General features: G+C 42.5%; 1 protein-coding gene across 20 annotated transcripts in view; it reads right to left on the bottom strand.

Moving 5' to 3' along the window:
* Cdc42bpa (CDC42 binding protein kinase alpha) overlaps positions 1-18,340 on the bottom strand; it is a 209,066-nt gene extending 190,726 nt beyond the window's left edge. For 7 of the 20 annotated variants that reach the window (XM_028865471.2, XM_028865458.2, XM_028865465.2 and 4 more), the window contains exon 1: positions 17,898-18,338. In XM_028865471.2, coding sequence (XP_028721304.1) covers positions 17,898-18,075 — 178 coding nt within the window. In that variant the 5' untranslated portion in view covers positions 18,076-18,338. Of the gene's footprint in view, positions 1-17,897 lie in introns of all 20 variants that reach the window. The other 13 variants (XM_028865476.2, XM_028865475.2, XM_028865472.2 and 10 more) reach the window with 5 other exon arrangements.
* Between the last annotated feature and the right edge of the window lie 2,326 nt (positions 18,341-20,666).

Raw genomic sequence — 20,666 nt, forward strand, 5'->3', positions numbered from 1 at the left:
AAAAGGTATAAACAAAAAAATTACTTATTTTGTGTCTGGGTGTTTGGCCTGCATGTTTTTCTGTGCCCTATCTTCATGCCTGGTACTTGCTGGGACATTAGAAAAGGATGTTGAATACCCTGTAACTGGAGTTACAGATGGTTGTAAACTACCATGTGGGTGCTGGGAATTGATCGTAGGTCCTCTGCAAGAGCAGCAAGTACATTTAATTACTGTGTCTTCTCTCCCAGCACCAATATCGGAAATTTTAAAAATACACAATTAGTAGTAAGATAGTAAATACAAAACCATTTGCAAACAAATTAAAATAAATGTTTAAATAATGAATGAGCAACTTCTTAGGAAAATCCAACTTGTCAAATAACCAAGAAGTAAAAGAAAACTAACTAGAATAACCTTACATCATTAAAGAGATAGATATGAATCTAATTTACAATTATCCCAAAAAGAAAATTCAAGGATGAGATAGGTTTGGCACTGAATTCTTTCAAACTTCCCAATATTTGTTTTGTTTTGTTTTGTTTTGAGACAGGGTCTTACTATGTAGCCCTGGCTGTGCTGGAACTCACTGTGTAGACCAGGCTGGTCTCCAAACTCAAACTCAAGATTTGCCTGCCTCTGCCTTCCAAGTGCTGGGACTAGAGGCATGTACCACTATCCCTGGCTTCCCAGTATTTTTGAGAAACGATACCAACATTATTTGGAGAGATGTGTCCTCTTTTGTTTCTTTGGTTTCCCAAAACCAATGGCAAAAGTGAGACAATTCTGTAGAAACACATCTTTAATTCTTTACTCATATAAATGTATTACCATATATAGCCAGGATCTCAAGTAGTACTAGAGTTTGTTTTCAGGGAGACAGATGCTAGGGCTTGGCCACTAGCTTGTAAACTAGCAAAATAAAACAGAGCTTCAAGACTTGACAGCATCTCCTTTTTGGTTTTCCTTCTCTAGGGAGTTAGTATTTTCAAACAATCCCTTCTGTTTCACACCCCAAATCTTCCAGAAGCAACAGGACTCTCAGAAGTAGCTGCCCCTGGGCTCCTGCAGCAGCCCAGAGTCTCCAGGCTTGGTACCTTGATGCTAAGACCCGTGGCAGGTTCCTGCCCTGCTCTGAGCCAGAGATTTGGCTCCAAGGCAAGGTACCACTTATAGCCCAGATTTAAGATGGGTGAAAAGTATGCCTTATTTTACATAGTGGGAGTCGGGAAATTAATCAAGTGGAAATAGAAAATGAAAAATGAACTGATTTCAGAGTGTTCTCAAACAGATGTACTTAAGTACTCCAAAAGAGTACTTAACCAAGTGGAAGATTTATAAGTTGATACCCTTAAAACTCCATATACCCACATATGTCCTCAGAAGTCTTCACATACCATAGGTAGAAATACTTCACTGTGAAGATACTACATTAGATTATTTCCTGACCATTAGTAGACGTTTTAAGATGAAACTATCAGTTTATATTTTAATTGAATTTTAACTGACTCAGATACAAATCAATGGTAATACCTTAAAAATGGACTCCATTCAGAGCGCTGTTTCCTAGTAGGGACATCTGCAGTATGTGAGGCATATTATTTCACATGGAAGAGGAGAATTCTCTTGGCCTGTCCCTCTTTTCCTCACCCTAAGGAAACTCCAGCAACTCAGGCTGGCACCACCTGCCCAGGACTGTGCCTCTGATCTGTCCATACAGGTCCAGGCTCCATCAGTGCTGCCCAGTGCCTGTCCCACAGCCTAGATACTCAGTCAGACCTCCTGCCTCTCTCTCATCACCTTCTCTCAATGTCCGGTCCTCCATCTCTGCCAACAGCATGGTCTGGATGAGGATAGAGAACAGTGTGTATGAAAATACAGGCATACCAAACTGTGAAAGTCATTCTCTCAAACCTTTTAAATGCTCCAACACTCTATTTTTTTAAAGTCATTTTAATCATTAGAATTATTCTTCCTGGTTGGTTATTCTGGTTTTACCCAGAATCAGATGGAAGAGGGTAAATTCTATGTCCTAACCTTTATCCTTTTTGTCCACTGCCATTCAGAAGAAACCCCAAAGTTCCTCAGACCACAGATCAAGTACATCATTAAGCTGAATTCCCACAACCCTATATGACACATGTAGTGGGTAGCCATTCCAGCTTTGGTCTGCAAGTTCCAACCCCCATTGAGGCTTCGGTAACTGTCACGCCTACAAGGCGGGGGCCAAGAGAGGGCCCTGAAGACCTGAGATCCAGATGCGCCGTGCTCTCTCTGTTCCTGGACCCTGGACGGTGGAGGCTGACCGAGCAGAGCTCCAGAGAACACTGCTGGACTGCGACACACCTTCCCCAGACCCGGCAACCTATCCCTTCATTTGTAAGTTATGCCACTCATAAACCTCCCTTTTAACTACGTGGAGTGACCTTAATAATTTCACCAATAGACACAAGCTATCAGAATACTAGCCTTGCCCCAACCCTACAATTGCAAGAAAAGGCCCTTCTCTTGGACCTGACAATCCAGAAGAAACACGACTCTCAAACGTAGCTTTCTGGGGGCTCCTGGGGCAGCCCAGAGCCTCCCCACTCATCTACCTGGCTTCTGAATCCCATGGCAGGCAGTCCCTGGCCTGCACTGAGCCAGAGCAGGTGAATCCTGGTGGGCCTGAGCACCTGGCCATGGTTAAGATCCCACCTGTGTGAGTGAATGGGCACATACAGACTCTACAGACAGAAAGTTTTTGAAAGTACTTCCGTTAAGACAACTGAATGAAGACAAAACCTGAAGCACAGAGGATTAGAAGCAATGTGAACAGTGCCCAGACTAGTACTCTAACTTCTCTTCTAGCCCTAAGAATGCTTTTAAAAAAAATAAAAATAAAAAATAAAATAAAATAAAAAACTGGGCAGAGTGCATGCTTCTTTTTAAAAGGGTATGAGGGGGGCTGGAGTAGTTCCATTCCCAGCACCCACTTCTGTAACTCCAGTTCTAAAGGATCAACACTCTCTTCTGGCCTCCACAAGAAATGCACACATGTGGTTCACAGGCGTGCATGCAAGCAAAACAGCCCTACATGTAGAGTTAAGATGAAAATGAGAGAAGGATGGCAGAGACGACGTGCAACTAGAACACTCGGGAAAACGACTTCTAGTCACTGCAGGAACTCCAGACAGGACCCTGAAAGCAGGAGCTGAAGCAGAGATCATGGAGGTTTACTGTCTATGGGCTTTTCATTATAACCCAGGACCACCTGCCGAGGGTGGCACTGTCCACAGTGGACTAGGGCCCTCCCACATCAATCGATAATCAAGAAATGCTCCACAGTCTTGCCTACAAGCCAGTTTGATGGAGGCATTTTCTCAACTGGGGTTACCTCCTCCCAGATGACTCTAACTGTATCAAGTTGACAAAAAACTAACAAACACATACACATAACATTTATTTTACACAAGAAATATTTATTAAATTAATTTGAAGCCGACCTCCTCACCATATCATCTATAGTTATCACTAACAATAGATATGTTGGAATTTGTGCTACAGATATATGATCCTGGTAGGACATACATTAAAAAGACAATTAATAATCCAAGAGTCATACTGCTGGCCAAAAAAGCACTATAAGCAAGTTTTATAGGCACTCAGAGGAAGGGTAAGTCAACAAAAAATGGCAAGGCTGTGAAAGGTAACATTTCAATGACTATATGCAATTTTTAAATTAAAATTTAATCACAAATATTTTGATGCATTCCATCCTCTCTTTCACATAGTAGCACTAGCCCAGAATCCCTAAATCAAAGGTATATTATTAGAGAAGGCACCTCTTATTGGTGACCAGGAAAAGGCAAAAAGTAATTTCAAACTTTATGTAGCACTAGTAATTTCTAATGAAAATGCTTCAATAAATGATAAACCACAAAGCCCAAATGCAGTGGAGACTGCTTGTGATCTAACCAGAATCCAGACTCCCCTCCTAATTAAGATTCTAATTTGTGTATGTGCTACACATGTGTGTGCATACTGTACACGTTTATACAAGTCCGTGTGCATACATGGAGAGGCCAGAGGTCTACATTAGATGTCTTCTTCAGCCAAACTCCACCTTATTTTTTATTTTTTTTCTTTTACTTTTGAGGTTATAATATAATTACATCATCTCTCCCTCTCCTTTCCTTCCTCCAAACCTTCCCATATTTTTTGACAGGGCTTCTCACTGAAACTGGAACTCACCAATTTGGCTAGAGGAACTGGCCAACAACTCCAGGGGTCTATCTGTGTTCTAGTTACTTTCTGTTGCTACGATAAAACACTGACCAAAATCTACATAAAAAGGAAAGGATTTATTTCATCTCACAGCTTACATCCCCGATCACAGCCCATAGTTGAAGGCAGCTGAAGCAGGAACTGAAGCAGAGGCCGTGGAGAGATGCTGCTTACTGGCTAGCTCTCCAGACTCATAGTTACCGTTTGTTATCTCCCAAGACCACCTGCCCGGAGGCAGCACAGCTCGCAGTGGACGGGGCCTTCTTCCCATACCAGTCATTAATCACGAAAATGCCCCCCCACTTGCCTGCAGGACAACCTAATTGGAGGCATTTTTTCAACTGAGGTTCCCTCTTCCCAGATGACCCAGTCTGTGTCAAGCTGACGAAAAAGCCTAACCAGGACAAGCTGTCTGCACCCCACCCTATTATTCCTGAGTGCTGGAGTGTGCAAATGCACACATGCCTGGCTTTTACATGGGAGCCCAGTGTGTGAACTCAAGGTCTCTTATTTGTATAGCAAGCACTGTAATAAACGAACCACCTCTCCATCTCCCTAGAGTCTAAATTTGTTTAAAAATTCTTATTCTTCCTTCACACAGCTCAAGTACCTCAACAATCCCATCACCACCAGCATAAAGACTGCTTCGCAAATAGAAAGAGATCTAACTCTGGCTATCTGAGATCAGAGCCGAAGTTTTCTTTCTGGGTAGTGGAGAGGCATTTCTCGCTCCTCCCCCACCTAACTTAGGGGTACACTGCTCCAGCCACCCTATAGCGGATGGAGGTGGTAAAGAATCCTGCCCTGCAGTAGATTCTCAGAACCTGGATATCTGCACTGGAGTTTCAGTTCCTTATAACCAAACACCGTTACATCATCTATGTGGCTCACTGTCTTCACTGCTCTGCTGGAGTTCACTGACTGGGTGCTCGATTCCACAAACAGCTGAGCATTGCATATGTGCCTTGTGTAACTTTAGAAGTAGCTATGTAAATGTTTAAAAACATATAGAAAGGATTTAACCTACATAGCTTTTTCCCCAGAATAAACTACCCTCCTAAATTAGATAAGAGCTACTTACAATTGCCAACTATAAGAACAGAGCAACCATTAAAAAGAAAAAACACTAATCTGCTCAAAAAATATACTCATGATTTTTTTTTTCTATACAGGGTTTCTCTGTAGCTCTCTTTGTCCTGGATCTCACTCTGTGGACCAGGCTGGCCTCAAACTCATAGAGAGATCCACCTGCCTCTGCCTCCCTGAGTGCTGGGATTAAAGGCGTGCGCCACCACCGCCCAGCATACTCATGAATTCTAATGCAAATCTATTCACACTGTTCAGTTTTGACAACTTAGTTGCAAAACTTAGAAATAACTCAAAAAGGAAAGAGTTTAAAAATAAGATCAATAAGCACTCGGGAGGCAGAGGCAGGAGGATCTCTGTGAGTTCAAGGCCAGCCTGATCTACAGAGTGAGTTCCAGGAAAGGCTCCAAAGCTACACAGAGAAACCCTGTCTCAAAAAAACAAAAACAAAAACAAAAACAAAAACAAAAAAAGGTACTTTTTAATGCTAAAACTATGCTATACTTTAGTTTTTCACTTCTTATCCATTATTCAAAAAACAGTCATCATTTAGGATAAGGCAAGTATCAGGTCCTAACAAACCCCCTCCCAATATAATCATACTATAATTTTGGTTAGATCAATATCCAGTGCCTCGATTACTAGAGTAACCATGTAAATTACTGGTACTTTTTCCTTCCTAAACAGTTTTTCTTCTAAATAGCTCCTTTTCAATCTGCTCCGTTTCCTAAGCAACTTGACATCTTCCCCCGACGCTCAGCATTTGTGCCTGCCCTGTTTCATGTGTCACTCAGTCTGTCTGCAGCAGACAGTCTTGAGGAAGAGAGCAGGAGCTCTAGACTTCCTGTCTCTGACCAGCTTAGTTGGTCCCTGTGTCTCAACCCTGCCCACACCACACGTCAACTTCCAGAGCATTCTAAAGTCACCAACATCTCCAGCTACCCAACCTCCATTAACTCTGCCAATTAAACTGGGCAGGTCCCCGGCTCTGACCACTGCTGATCAGAACTCCATGTTCTCCGATCCCCAAGTCAGTGACACTCATGTTCTTAGCCTCACAACTGAAACTGCTTTCTGCTCTTCTCGTTTTTGGAACATTTATGACATTAAAAAAAAAAAATCTTCATTATAGTTTTAGCAGGGCTGCAGAGAAAATGAGATTCTATTTATATGTTTAATTCATCAATACTAGATTCTGAAGTTTATTCTGAATACAGTGCAATAAGGTTAAACACAGACTTGATGAAAGAAAACATTGATTGACAAATTAGACTATTTGTATCTTACCCTATTCCTTATTCTTTCTCATTACCTCATTCTATTAAGTAATTATTTATAGACTGTCAACTGCTATGAAGGAAATCATAAACCATCATTTAAGAAATCACTTTCTAATCTTTATTTGGCCATTAAAATTAAGTTTTTAAGAAAAAAAATCACTTTTGAAATAAAATAGGATAAATAAAAGAGGTAACAAGTTCCTGACATGAGTTTCAAGCAGTGTTTGAAGATTATAAAGATGGCGTCTAGCCTTGGGTATAACATGTATGATGGCATTATCAAACTCCAGATATGTGCCATGCATCTGCGATGATAGGCAAGGGAGGGGGTGGTTAAAGAGAGTCTCTTTAAAAATATTTTTAAAAATTGCTGGGCGGTGGTGGCACACGCCTTTAATCCCAGCACGTGGGAGGCAGAGCCAGGCGGATCTTTGGGAGTTCGAGGCCAGCCTGGTCTACAGAGTGAGATCCAGGAAAGGCGCAAAGCTACACAGAGAAACCCTGTCTCAAAAAACAAAACAAAAAAAAAAAATTAAAAATTGACCAATATGTAAAAACTCATAGACTAGCTAGACATTGCTTAATTACTATTTTCCTTTACAGCTAAATAATAGCTGGATGTAGTATAAAAGGGCAGCACAAGAGAACTGTGGAGTCATACAAACTGCCCCATACTTTAGCCATATTAGCTGCCCCATGACTCTGCATTTGCTAAAGCTCGGAGGATGTACATCAAAAAGATCGTTATATAAATTTTTAAAGGATTTCTCTTAAATATTTTGAGTGAGTGGGGAAGCTGGGCGAGAAAGAGAACTTGAGCTCAAAACTAAAGCTTAGGCTTTAATAAGATTCTATCTCTCAGAAAAAGGAATATAACTAAAACTACATACATATAAGTATATGTATGTAGTTGAGCACTGCCTGAGGACAGGCATCTCCTATAGTGGTCCCACATGACTGCCATCTGGTGACATCTCTGCATGGAGTGTAAACACACTCCAGGAATTACCCTCAAGTGTTTCAGGAAAGAACACATTATACTGTACCTGCAGTTTTTCTGTTTGAGAATGTTTCAGATTAAAAAAAAATTAAGGTGAAAATGTGATTAGGGAAGTAGTCAAGGGCCATATATGAGTTGTATATGCCATACTCAGTTGTTTCAATGTTATTCTGAAAGTTGCCCGTATTTTCCTTATTGAGGCTTAGCTTGACCCAGATTTAGTCCGTAGAAGCCCCTCAAATGGGCCTGTGTGCCCTTCGACATGCCATCGTGCCTTCTTGTATAAACAAGGTGCCTTAGACTTGTCCTGTTCCTTCTTTGACCCTGCTGGGAATCAGCAAGTTGGAAGGGAGGGAGGGAGGGAAGGAGGGAGGGAGGGAGGGAGGGAGGGAGGGAGGGGAGTACATATCATGCTAAGTAGTTTAAATGAAACTACCCTGAAAAGCTGTCCATAGTCACTAAAGATATTAAGCATTATGTTAACACGATTTTAAAAATCATGTATAAATCTGTGTGTTTTATTAAGTTCTGGGATGTATATGAACATCGTATTTGCAAAGGAGAGACACATAATGTGTTAAAGGCTACTTGGTACTTGATAAGAAAACAAAGTGCAAACAGTAAGACCCAAGAATGTACAAATCCATATTTACAAGTTAAATACAAATAAATCGAGCCAGGGACACAAAAACAGAATAAACCCAGGCTTAACTCAGGAGATGCTGCATTCAACCAATACTACCTCACAGTAACAAAGGCAAAAGAAACAGTATCATGATCACATCAATCACAATCACTCAAGTGACTAACACAGCGACAGGCTTCTGGAAGAAGCTGTTAGCATCTTTCAGAAATGGTGACACATTACAAAGGCATGCAGTTTTTTAAAAGTCAGGAAAATAAATTACACTAATCTTGCAAATACTGTGGATCTAACCATAAACACTAAGAAAAAGTAAGTATACAGTATAGAAAGCTTTCTGGTAACACATTAATAGGTCAGATTTGCCATATACCTGAGCTCTTAGTCTACTTTTACATGTTTCTTTATGGTAATTTTGGGCCAGGACAAAACCACAGGGAGTTCATGATGCAATTTCAAAATGAGGCTTTAGTCACACCAAGCAAGAAGTTTTTCCTAAGTAGTGTTCACTGCTTTTCACCATATATGGGTTAACTTGGGGTATCGGCCACCCCTAGTAACTGCTGACTCTTAAGGACAAGATTCTTATTGTAACTGGACAATTATACCACTTTTACAAAGTTCACATAAAATCCATTTAGCTTTGTTCTACTTCACAGTTTCTCCATACCAGTGAATAGAAAATGATCATGCTTTACTGAAAAAGAGAAAGAAAAACAAAAACAAAACAAAACCACGAGGTTAGAAGAAGCATCTCCGCAAACCAGAAGCTGCATTTGTGAACTCCCCGACACAGGTGAGATCCTCCTGTCCAGGGCTGAATCCCACCCCAACTGGAACTCAGCTACTCTGGTTTCTAAATGACACCGAGGTGCCAAACCCCCACAGTGTCAGCGTTCTGGTACACTGTGATGATTTTTTTTGTAACGTGCTTTCACATAACCTGCTTGAAGACTCCGGACATTGCCTGTAGTTTCCTGATGTGGCCACAACGTCCCAAGTTCAGTCAGTGTTCCTCTCACAGTTCCACAGTTCAAATGATCTGGGCCAACTTTGCACAACAAAGTTAAGGTTTCTGTTCGGAACTTTTTGAAACTTTTTCTATGATAATGTGCTTTGTAAAAAGGCATGTATCAAAGCACTATCCCCAGCCTTACACATCCAATTAACCCATAATTTGTGGAATATTCAGTATGTCTCTTGAAATACAGTTTAGGAAATACTTGTGGAAAATGTTCATTTTCTTCATACTTACTGGAAGACCACATGAATCTGTGGATATTGCGTAATTTCAGTCCATAAAAGGTACTATGTGAACAACACATCAATAAAAATTTTAATCTTCTGAGTTGAGGTTTAGAACTCTACCACTAATTTGCAGATTGAAGCCATATACACACAAAAATAAAGTGTAACTAGTCACTGCATGATAGCGGCTACTGGGGTGGGAAGACTGTACATCAACTTAATATTTACACCCCAAATTTCTTAACTAAAAAGAAGAAAACATCTAATGTCTAAGACTGTCTGCATAGCCATGCAAAGAAAAACACCATCAGTAAATATAATTTTAGAGGATCTGAAGCCTTCCTCTGGCCTCTGTGGGCACCAGACATGTACATGGTGTACAGACATGCATTGCATACAGGCAAACTATCCATACATATACAATTAAATAAAATTGAAAATAACAATGATAATTTATTAAAATATCATCAAGAAGATGTAAATCTTGTTGACAGTAAAGTGAATTTATTTATGTCCTTTAATTAGTATAACGATACACTTAATTCAAACTTAATCCCCAAAGTGACATTTTAGTTGTTCCTTTATTTTAAGGCTAAACAGAATAGAAATTTTAAAAATCAGAAGGAAGCTGGGGATATAACTCAATGGGCAGATTGCTTGCCTCGCACACACTGGCCTGGGTCCAATCCCCAGCACCATATAAACCGGACATGGCAGTGCACACCTCTAGTCCTAGCACTTAGGAAGCAGGAGCAAGGAAAGCAGGAACTCCAAGTCATGTCAAGTTCAAGGACTCCAAGAGACCAAAAAGAAAAAAAAAAAATCAAAGTGGGGCTAAATCTACAAAATAAACTCTAAATCGTGAGAAAAACTTCCAAACTGGCTTTTATCTTTTGGTAAATATTGTAATGTCCATTTCTTTAGAACTGATAATACAGATTCAAGAGACTAAGCAACTTGCCTAGATCACCTAGCCAATAATTAAAAGATTCAATCTAAATCCAAAGCTCTTCACCTGTTTTTAAACAATCAAGTTAAATTGTCCTCCAGTATTATTATTATCTGCCATGCTAAAACTCAGAACAAAACTTTATGATAATCACAAGGTTCTAACTGTTCACACGCTGCCAAAATAACACCAGTTATATATGGGTTTCCCCTTAATAAAAAGGAAAGATTGTCTGGTTTCTTTATAATACACATAAACAAATAGATGCTGACACATGAACACATACACCATTATCCATAATAATAAAAGTTCTCACACATTGAGATGACAGAGACCAACTGCTCAGCTGAAGCACTGCTACCCCAGGGAGAAACAAAACCCAGTGGATTATGAAACTGCAAGTTCAAGGCACTTTCTTCCTAAACATCAGAATGAACAGATCTTTTCAGAGACAAAATAGTTTCGTAACATGTTAAAAGTATAGCAACTGGAGCTATAAAAATAAAGTGAGATATTCTGTGTTTGATGTATTTAATGTAGTATAAATGCCTTTACACGGGGAGGAAGTCCAAATCAGAACAAGAATGTCACAGAAACATCTGTCATCCCAGGAGTTGACAGCACAGGTACACCAGTATACTGTCCAATTCTACTTCGAACAGCGTTTCTTAGATGTAATTCAACAGCATCGCTACTACTCCATCATGATTAAGCTTATCTCTCAGGTCACAAGGCTTTCACACACAAAAAATATAAGTCTCCAGGCACTAAGTAAAATACAGCTTTCTCAAAGCTAGATTCTCTTTCCAAGCCACAAGTTTCTCCAAATTTCTAATGCCAATAAGGAGTTACAAAGGAACAACACTTCCCTAAGAATGTGCATTAGAATACTTGTTGCCATTTACCCTACAGAAACTAGAGAAGAACACTAGATGAAGAAAAGAAGCCCTGATTCCAAAGTAGAAGCCAACAGTTCCCAGAGGAAAACCCCAAAGACAAACAGTGGTGCTGGGAACGAGGAGCCAGCTCCATGTGCTTCCTGTTCTGAGGAAAGCCAATGCAGCTCCACAGCAGGTGCAGATCCAAGTCCAGGAGACGAAAGGCTGGCCAACTGAGGGCTAGCCATTCTCGCCTGCCGCCTGATAAGAGATGGCAACTGTCCAGCCAAGGGGGAGAAGCCAGGGAGAGGAGCAGCACCAATGAGGAAGAGGAGAAGATCCCTCTATCTGGAGGGGAGTTTTCTATGTAGCGACAACAAAGGACATTCATTCTTGAGTTTGGAGTAGCTTATGCTTAAGAGCACAGGTCATTCCTAACAAATCATTTTAGAAAGAACTTTGTCTCTTAGGCAGACTCTGCAAAAACAGCTGAGCACTTCATGGTCTTCAATCCTTAGAGACGAAATCATGTTCGCTGACAGTCCGTGAGTGACAAAATGAGAAAACCTGGAACTGGAGAACAGCCGCGGCACTACCCTCCTTTACCCCTCGAGTTCAAACCGCCAATATACTCTGACAGTCAAAGCTAATCACTGCCACAAAGGGAAATAAAAAGCAGTAGCCATCCTCTAAATACAAAGGACTGGGGCAATTCTTATAGGCAGTATATTCTTCTAGTTAAAAATACCCAACCACTCAGTCAGACTCAAGCACAAAGCAGGAATACAATGCAGTCACACTCTCACTGGCTCTCACTTAGGCCAGGCATTCTCATCCTCTCCCTAGCCCAAGCTCCCCTCTCCCCCACCCCCACATCTTGTCCCTATGCACATTCCCTCTCATTAAATTATTTCATTCAGGATTTGTTGTCCTGAATCTATTACATGTACTTTCTGAAAATACGAACCATGCCTCTAACATTTCCATTACTAGCTAACATATATATATTCATCATGCCACATTCCAAACTCCTTTGATCTCAATCTATAAGATATAAGAGTTAAGAAATACAAAAAAGCACAAATGCTTTGCATAACAGTATTTCCTTTTTCTGGGTATGATGAACTTGACTGTTTTCTATTCTAGCCTAACTTTTCAATGTGGGTTAGACTTTATACATTGGTTTTTGAAACTATCACAACCAACGGCATGAAAAAGAACAAGCTTTACACACAATTTCCTGGCAGTAAGTCTACCAAACAAGGAAAGATCTGAGTAGCACAATAAAACTGTGTCAAGTTCAGCTCTTTTACCTTGGAACAGACCGGGCTTACTATGGAATAGTAATCAAGTCCTAAGATTTATGGGACAGTTCATCAAATTTCCAATATATTACAGTATTTGTTTTCACACTTCTACAGTAAGATATACCTTAAGTTTCCATATGAAATACTTTTTTTTTTTTTTTTTTTTTTTTTTTTTTTTTGCTTTTTCCATTTTTGGAGACCGGGTTTCTCTGTATAGTCCTCGCTGTCCTGGAACTCACTCTGTAGACCAGGCTGGCCTTGAACTCACAGAGATCTGCCTGCCTCTGCCCCTGGGTGCTGGGATTCAAGGTGTGTGCCACCACTACCTGGCTCTAAAATTCTTAAAATATTAATCTTGACATACCGTTCTCACTTACAAAGCAATTATTATTTTAAACAGTTTATTAACCAAGTAGTCAATACTGTAAGATGTTGTAATATTATTTGGCAGCTACCTGAGGAAGAAGGGGTGGAAGGAGGGAGGGACAGGGGGAAGGGAGAGCAATGGTGCATCATTACCTACCACTTCCTCCGCTGGCTGTCCCTCAGCTGCAGCACTGTCTCAGACAGACCACAGTCACTCTTGAAACAGAGGACTACATGCCTAGTGTAAAGGAAGCAAGTGTTCCACCTACATTTCCATCACATTTACATGGATCCCAAATGAAGACTTATTTTAAAATGAATTTAATCATCTGTAGTCAATGACTATCTTAATTCTGTGTGACAATTCCACTCGGGAAAAGTGAACCTCTAAAATGGCAGGCAGGAAGAACAAATGAGGTATTCTAGAAATAATTCAGTTCCTTCCAATCAAGCCAGCACCTTTACAACTCACATTAAAAAATGAGACTATACTTTAAAACAACTCTAACAAAAGGAAATGTTTATACCACAATACCTGTTGATGTGTCCAGTAATAAGTCTAATAATCAGACTACTGTCTAGGTGTAACAAAATCTGAATACGCTATAAAAATAGTTATTTAATGAAAACTTACATGAAATGTTATAAAATCAGGATCAGAAAGCACTGAAAAGTAATCCACATACAGAGAACCCTGCCAGTTCCCTTTGTACTGGGTAATATTATCTTACATCTACTTTTTAAATAAATTAGTAAATCCTTACTATTCAAATTCCCCATTTCAAAGCAGAGGGAAACCAATGTAATGAACAGTGACTGTATTAGTCATCACTAACAAGTGAGTTTATAATGTCACAACTCCTTTACCTCTACAGCTCCACTATGACGTAAGAGCTCTACTACTGACATCCAAACTATTATTATATAAACAAACACAGAAACCCTAATCTTTCCAGAAACTTAAAAAAACAGTCAAAGAAAGTCTTTCAAATCTTACTGAGTGTAAGTAGAAAACTTTCCAACAACTTAAAAATCAAAAAAAAAAAAAAAGTTTTCAAATATTGCCGGCTGTATATAGAAAATAATACACTTTATTAAACTCAGAAGTGACCTATGGTCTTAAGGTGCTTTTATCCCCTTAGGCTACCACTCACCAACTTAACTCCTGCTTCCTCCCCCATCTACTTTCCTCCATCACATCATCAGACCAAAACCAAGGAATGCTATAAAAGAAAAACAGCATACCTGACTTGGAACAGTCAGTTTTCTTACTGAGGTACTTACTATTAATGACAAAATATAAACTGTACCATTGCAGAAATGAAATGGACCACAGCAAGGAATCAAATGAAATTGATGGAAGCGATGCACACAGGATCTTGACTACATATTTAAAAGTAACCAATCACTCCCTTATAAAATATGGAGTGCCTACGTGGTACTTCAATTATTGCAAATACCCAACACAAATATTTAGTATGTAAGATGGAATATTTAACTATACTATTTATTTCAATTACTGGGTCTTTTACAGACTTAAAGATAATACTTTTTGAATGTCCTTAGGGCATGAGTTGGCTGTTTGGAACCTGAGGCTTACGCAGGGACACTTTGCTCAGCCTAGCAGGAGGGGACTGGACCTGCCTGGACTGAATCTACCAGGTTGAAGTGAATCCCCAGGGGAGTTTTTGCCCTGGAGGAGACGGGAATGGGGGGTTGGATAGGGGGAAAGGGGGGAGGACGACACACAGGGCAATCCGTGGCTGATATGTAAAATTAAATTATAAAATAAAAAAATTTAAAAAAAAATTAAACCAAAGATGATATCCTGAAGCAAATCTAAATTGCCAAATTTAACCTTAATAATATTCCTATAAATTTTCATCCCCAAAAGTTAATAATTGAATAAAAAATTAAGTTGAAGTCAATTCACAATCTGAAAACCTAATCTAGATAATCTAGATATTCTTATACATTTTTTGCAATGAGAATGAAATAGAACATTTCCCAAAATGTAGTGATAGACTAATAAATGAAGATGGAATGATGCACTTTAATGAAAAGATACTATCGTTCTTAATCTAAAATCCTCAATCGCTTAAGGATAGTAAACGAAACCATTGATGATGCATCTCCTGCAACACTTCCACTCTTTAATTCTTATGGAGGGAAGAACACACCAGAGGCTTAAGAGCCTAAAATATACAAAATAACTCCTTAAAAAAATCTATTCTCATCAGGCAGTGGTGGCGCACGCCTTTAATCCCAGCACTCGGGAGGCAGAGACAGATGGATCTCTGTGAGTGCGAGGCCAGCCTGGTCTACAGAACAAGAGCCAGGAAAGGCACAAAGCTACACAGAGAAACCCTGTCTCAAAAAACAAACCAAAAAAAAAAAAATTCTATTCTCTCTTCCCCAGAGAAGCACACCAATTGGTTATCCAAAACCGAAGGTTCAGCCCTGAAAACACACATACAAGCAACATTATGCAGACTAAGCATGTTGTATTTATGAATTTAGGAATACATGAATTTGAAAGAGAAGAAGGAATATCAAGGAAGGGGTCGGAGAAGGAAAAGGGAGGAAATGATGTAATTATAATCTAAAAACACAAAAGAAATAATTTCTAAAAAACTTTAAACTACTCTCTTGAAGAGATGGCCAGTAGCTCCAGAGGACCTGATTCCCAGCACCCACACCAGGCAGCTCACAACCACCAGCATCCAGCTTCAGGAGATCAGATGTCTGGGGACCTCTGGAGAGCTTGCACTTACAGCACATACCTACACACAGGCCTGCACACATACACATAATTTAAAATAATAAAAGCAACCCTTTCTTAAACTCCAGTAACAGTTTATGAGACTGCAGGGTTTCATGATACTATATACCAGACAACTAAAAAGGCATGAAATTATTAATAAGAATACAATGAGTGTGGGCTGGGGATGGGACTCAAATGGTAGAGCACTTGCCTAGCATGTATAAAGCCCTTGGTCCAATCCCCAGCACCACAGAGCCTGCATACAGCAGTGCATACCAGTAATGTTACATAGCAATCTCAAGACCACCCTAAGCTACACATTGAGATCCTCTCTCAAAAAAATGAAAGAATATAGTGAATGCAGTCAAATACTTTATTTTTTTTAATTTTTGGTACTATATGCATTTATGTTTACAGAGTGTTTTCATATACATAGGAAAACAACATCCAAGAAAAGATACTTAATAGAATATACATAGGTTATTTTTAAAATATGGCAAAATATTCCACAGCATAAAACTGCTATATAACAGGAAACAGGGAAATACAATTTTCTCTTATACACTATTTAAATTATATTTGCCACTGGGACATACAGAGAGTTCTCCTACTGTTTTCCAAATGAAAAGGATATTAAATGACAATCATAATCATAGATTAGAGTGTAACGATGGGGCCATAATTTAAGGACTCAAATTCCAACTCTAAGAGTACTGAAACCTTTTAAGTCTTCAAAAAAGAAACACCACAGAATTCCTAAGTTTATGAAACACTGGGTGTCAACTTCATGAAGTATTGGATCCTACACATCAAAAGGCAGGTATGTGCAAACAAAGTCAGTACCAACAGAAAAAGCCCCTACTCTCAAGAGAGAAGCTGCCTGAAAAATGGCTCAAGATTTCTTACATTCCCAGCATGACGCTGGCAAGCTGTTCTGTAAAATCATTCCATTCACATTTACACATTTTTTTAACCTTCTAACACCATGCTGTTAGCAATCAATCTTGGAATCCTGGCAAACTGGAGAACTGCTTTGTGTGGGCATTCTTAAATCGGAGGCTGAACTAAGAGACAAATTTTGAATTAATTTGACAACCAAAACAACAACGGGCACTTCATTTTTACTTCCGAAAATTAAGCTTTACTTGGGAACAAAGATCTTCAATATAAAAATGATTTAGCTAACTAAAAGTATTTCAACAGCACCAAATTCTAGATGGCCAAAACCCTTCCAGAGTGGCCGTACCACTCACTACCAGGCTGGGCAAGGATGGCAACTGCTAGATGTCAGACTTCCCTCATGGAGTGAGTGACATCAGAGGGTCAGGCACGTCAGCCAGGCCTTCTAGCTTGAAGGTCACATGCAGCAGCAGCGTCTGCTGGCATCGCTGATCTAGTCCACTACTACGGGTCATCTGGGTCACATCTACACTTCGAAGACTGGAAGACGAAACTCTCTCCAGGGTAGATGCAAGTTCAATTTAGAGTGATATCTAACGCAGGGGGAGCTGCCTCCAAATAGTCCCCAACTACTGTCTGCACGCGCGCGCGCGCACACACACACACACACACACACACACAATATTTCTATTATTTCATCTCAGGGACCTAGTCATTTCTGGAAAGTCCATGTTCAGTAGTTCCCCTTGCTTGTGCTATGCAGAGGTGAAATTAAACCCAGTGATCGCCACCTCCAAGGTCCTGCTGTCCTAAAACAGAGACTTCAACATCTCCTCCCATCGCCAGTGATTTCCAAAGCCTGGGAAGAGATGTTTCAACCAACAGATACCTTGCCCCGACCCACCGCCCCGAATGGCTGTTACAGGGCCATGCCTGAGACAACTGTGCTCTCGGTAATCCACGTTTCCTCGGCCCAGCATTTGTTTTAAGGCTCTTATTGCTGCCCGAAAACGCAGTGGGTCCACCAACAGCGAGGCCACACACCAAGGCAACAATGAAGTGGCGCCCGCCGCTTTACTCCTGGCAGTTACGAAAAACTAGGGGAGAAAAGTCTTGACTAAATGACGGGTGTTCTTTTGTTATGTATAGATGCATATTTTTTCATTCTAGTTAATAATGCTCATGGCCAGCTTACACACTAAGAGTTAAAAAGAAAACAACAACTACTTACCCCATTCTAGATATTCAAGAATGTTCTTCTCTCTTCTCAATGGAGAATTATTGCATTCATCATAAAGGCAGATGAGTATGTCCAGTAAAGTCTCCACGCTGAAGCACTGCCCATTGGTCTGAGCCGGCCCATCTAAAATAAACTGCTCCAGCTGCCTCAGACGCACTTCCCCGGACATGTTTGCTTCGATTTCTGCTGGTTTTCTTTTAATTGCCCTTACGATGTCTACTGTTACTATCGGAGCCTAAAATTTTCAAGGTGTGGTTTTAAAAAAAAATAAACCACTTGTTATTTCAACAACTGTCATGCAATGCCGGTGCTGAATTAAACATCCAACACACCAGTCACCTCACTTAACGGAAGCGTCTTCAATTTCACTCATAAACATATATATCTTCAGGGTAAGTTTCCATAAAATATAGATTTAATATTTTTAAGAGAATAATACAATTAACTTGTATGCTTAAATAAAATAATAATTAAAAGTACAACGAACTAAAAGAGTCAACACTTCTTTCAAAAAATTTAAAAAAAAAAAAAAAACTCCTTCATTCAAAATTCAATTCGTGCAACATAATCCTGAAACGAATCCGGCTGCATCATTAATGAATCAAGTCCGCTTGGCATCAGCAATTCACTTCCCGGGAAGAAGAAAAATTGGAAAAGGAGGAGTGGGAAGGGGGGGAGTGGATGTATGGAGGGGGAGGGAAAGCCAAAAAATTCTGCTGCAAATGCTCCCAGCCTCCACTCGGCTAGCGCCTGGGCGAGTCCTCCGCCGGCGGGCGGGCGGGCAAGGGAGGGCAGCTCCCGCAGCGGCTGGCTCTCCCGGCTTCCCGGCTCGGAGCACGCCGAGCCGCGGCCGCCGCCGAGCTCTTTCTCTCCTAGGGCTTTGCAGCGAGTCCGGCTTCCAGCGGACTGCGGCGAGGACGCGTCATCTTCCTCCCGGCTTCTCCCGGGGCCTGGCCGGCTGGCGCGGCCGGGGATGAGGCGGGCTGCGGGCGGCTCTGGCGCCGGGCTCCGGGGGCGGCGGCTACTCGGTCGCGCGAGCCCGCTCCATGCCGGAGGCCGCCGTGGGGGCCGCGCCGTGCCGCCGGGCGCAGCGCCCGGGCTCCCGCTCGCGCCCCGCGGCCGCCGCCGCCGCCGCCGCCCCTCGGCGTGGGGCTGCGCTGACGAATTCAAAGGACGCGGGCGACAGCCGCGACGGCGGCGGTCCGGGCAGCGACTCCGGTCCCTTCTTCCCAGCCCTGGGCTGAGGGCATCTTTGCTGACGGACGCAGGCGGCGGAGGCGCGGGAGGAGGAGGGGGCGCTGCCGCCGCGGAGGAGACCGGAGGCTGCCGCAGCCCGGTTCCCAACCACTCCCTTCCTCCTCTGCCAGCCTCCCTCCCTCCCCCGCCCGCCCGCCCGCTCGCTCGCTCGCCCGCGCCGCTCGCGCCCGCGCCCTGGGCTCCGCGAGGCCGCTCCCGGCGCCGCGGCGCGCAGGCGGAGGCTCGCCGACCGTCCGGATCCAAAATGGCGGCGCACCCCGCCCCCGACCCCGCGCCGAGCCGAGCCGAGTCGAGCCGAGCGGAGCGCTGCGGCCGAGCCGAGCCGAACCGAGCCGAGCGGCGCGGAGCGGAGCGCTGCGGCCCAGCCGAACCCGGGCCCCGCGGGAGGGGGAGCGCCTCGGCCGGCTCGTGGCGCTGCGGCTGCGGCAGCGAGGGGATCCAGGGGAGCCGGGGGTCCCGGAGGACTCGGGTGTGGAACGGGAGGGCCCGGCGAGGCACGGGCTGGGAACTGCGCCACGCTGTCTCACCGCCGTCCGGGGTCACCGAGGTGTCTGCATAGACCCACCCCACCCACCCACCCCCGGAGCCGGGCTTCCTCCACGTCTGCGGAGATGTCGCCCGGCCCTGCACGGGGACCCTCGGCGGCTGCCGACCGCTTCTAAGGAAACACCCCCTCCCCGGACGCTGGTTTACCTGCCCACCCTGCCCCCATTCGGCTTTCCCACGCCCCCAGAGTTCTGATTTCTTAGTGTTCCTAATTCACAGCACTGGTGTCATTTCCCGGGATTAGGAAATAATCAGAGGACTGGTCTGCTTCCACCATCCATGTCGTGCATACGTGTTCTCATAGGAGAGTGATTCCCATTTCTGTTCCCCCAAAGTTTCCCGACGTGGAAGCCTGGTGTTTTCTCCTCCGGAAATAGACTAACTAGATCATGCCTGTTATTCTTCAGCCAAGGTTAGAGCCTCTCGGGGACAGTTCAGCGCTGTCATCAACCCTACAGCCCCCTCTGACAGCACACTTGCAGGTATGCGCACAGCCACTGTGCAGCCCAGTAACACAATGCAGCAAAAACAAGTCGCTGAAGAGCCAAGGCACCTGCTGCTGCCGGTGGGGTCCTTTCCTGGGTTTTGTGATCTTGGATTTTGAGAGAGAGTTCCCTCCAAAATGCTCATGGGAGATCCTACTTCTGATACAGCTAAACTGGGTCATAGCATTTCTGTTACACGCCCCCCACCCCGCAGAACTGCCATCTGTGATCGTCCTCCAAAACGTGATTATTTTATATTCCTTCCCCACACCCGTTTTCCATGGCAATGCCGGTAATGAATCACTTTTGCATTTCGGTAATACAAAAGCGAGAAAGAACTAGACACGAAGGCCTAGACATGAAGGCTGAAGTTAAAGTTGCCGTGGTTCACAGAATATTGTGAACCTTTTCTGAAATGTGCACTTTCCAAGTCCATTCTTTGCCAAGCATAAATAAGGACAGCCTTGTTTTC

This window comes from Peromyscus leucopus, chromosome 15 (genome assembly GCF_004664715.2).
Source record: "Peromyscus leucopus breed LL Stock chromosome 15, UCI_PerLeu_2.1, whole genome shotgun sequence".
NCBI classification, from domain to species: Eukaryota; Metazoa; Chordata; class Mammalia; order Rodentia; family Cricetidae; genus Peromyscus; species Peromyscus leucopus.